Source organism: Charadrius vociferus, unplaced genomic scaffold, assembly GCF_000708025.1.
Source record: "Charadrius vociferus isolate BGI_N301 unplaced genomic scaffold, ASM70802v2 scaffold2573, whole genome shotgun sequence".
NCBI lineage: Eukaryota > Metazoa > Chordata > Aves > Charadriiformes > Charadriidae > Charadrius > Charadrius vociferus.
In genome coordinates this window covers 20,786-21,649 of record NW_009647613.1, presented here as the reverse complement: position 1 = coordinate 21,649, position 864 = coordinate 20,786, and the positions used below count along the sequence as shown (strand labels likewise).

Sequence of the window (864 nt, the reverse complement as noted above, 5' to 3'; positions counted from 1 at the left end):
CATCTCCACAGCTGCTGAACTGCCACGCCATCCCCGAGGTGAAGGTGACGGCGTGTTTGGTGTGGAAGGACTGGCCTTACCGCGTCCACCCCCACGGCCTGGTGGGCAAAGACTGCAGCAACGGGCTCTGCGAGGTCGTCCTCAAGCCTCAGACCAACCCCAAACACAGGTAAACGACGTCAGGATGAGTCCCACCACCGGCGCTGGGCTGGGACGGAGACCTCGCACCGGGACGCCGGCATCAGCTCACGCTGCAGCCGGCACCGGCAGGGCAGGGGCTGGTTTTTGGGGGGTTCCCTGGGCAGTATGATGCTGGGAGGAACGGGATCCGTGGAGTTTTGGATGGGGAGAGCCGCCTCCCCAGCACCTCTCTGCTCTCCGGCAGCTTTAGCAACCTGGGCATCCAGTGCGTGAAGAAAAAGGAGATCGAGGCGGCGATAGAGAAAAAGCTGCAGTTGGGCATTGACCCCTTCAAAGGTTGGTGGGGGGGCTCCAGGGGAGCCGTTCTGGGGGGCTGAGACCCTATCGCTGCGGGGGATCTGGGTCCCATGGGGCCACTGAGCGTCCCCTCTCTTCTCCCCGCAGCCGGTTCCCTCAAAAACCATCAGGAGGTGGACATGAACGTGGTGAGGATTTGCTTCCAGGCTTCCTACAAGGACGGCTCCGGGCAGACACGGCACCTCAGCCCTGTGCTCTCGGAGCCCATTTTCGACAAGAGTATGTGGTGGTGGTGATGGTGGGGGGGTTTCATGGCCGTGGTGGGGCCACCGGACCCCCAGAACCCTCCCTGGTCCGAGATGGGGTGGGTGGTGAGGCTGGCGCAGCCGGTTCCCTGCCGGAGCGTGGCTCCGGGCGGGGGATTTG

The 864-nt window shown here is 64.0% G+C and overlaps 1 protein-coding gene across 1 annotated transcript in view; it reads left to right on the top strand.

Moving 5' to 3' along the window:
- Positions 1-5: 5 nt before the first annotated feature.
- Positions 6-864, top strand: part of RELB (v-rel avian reticuloendotheliosis viral oncogene homolog B) — a gene marked incomplete at its 5' end in the record, with an annotated part of 14,921 nt that continues 14,062 nt past the window's right edge. The window contains 3 exons of the mRNA XM_009881062.1: positions 6-169; positions 386-477; positions 586-717. Of these exons, the coding sequence (XP_009879364.1) occupies positions 6-169; positions 386-477; positions 586-717 (388 nt within the window). The remainder of the gene's footprint in view (positions 170-385; positions 478-585; positions 718-864) is intronic.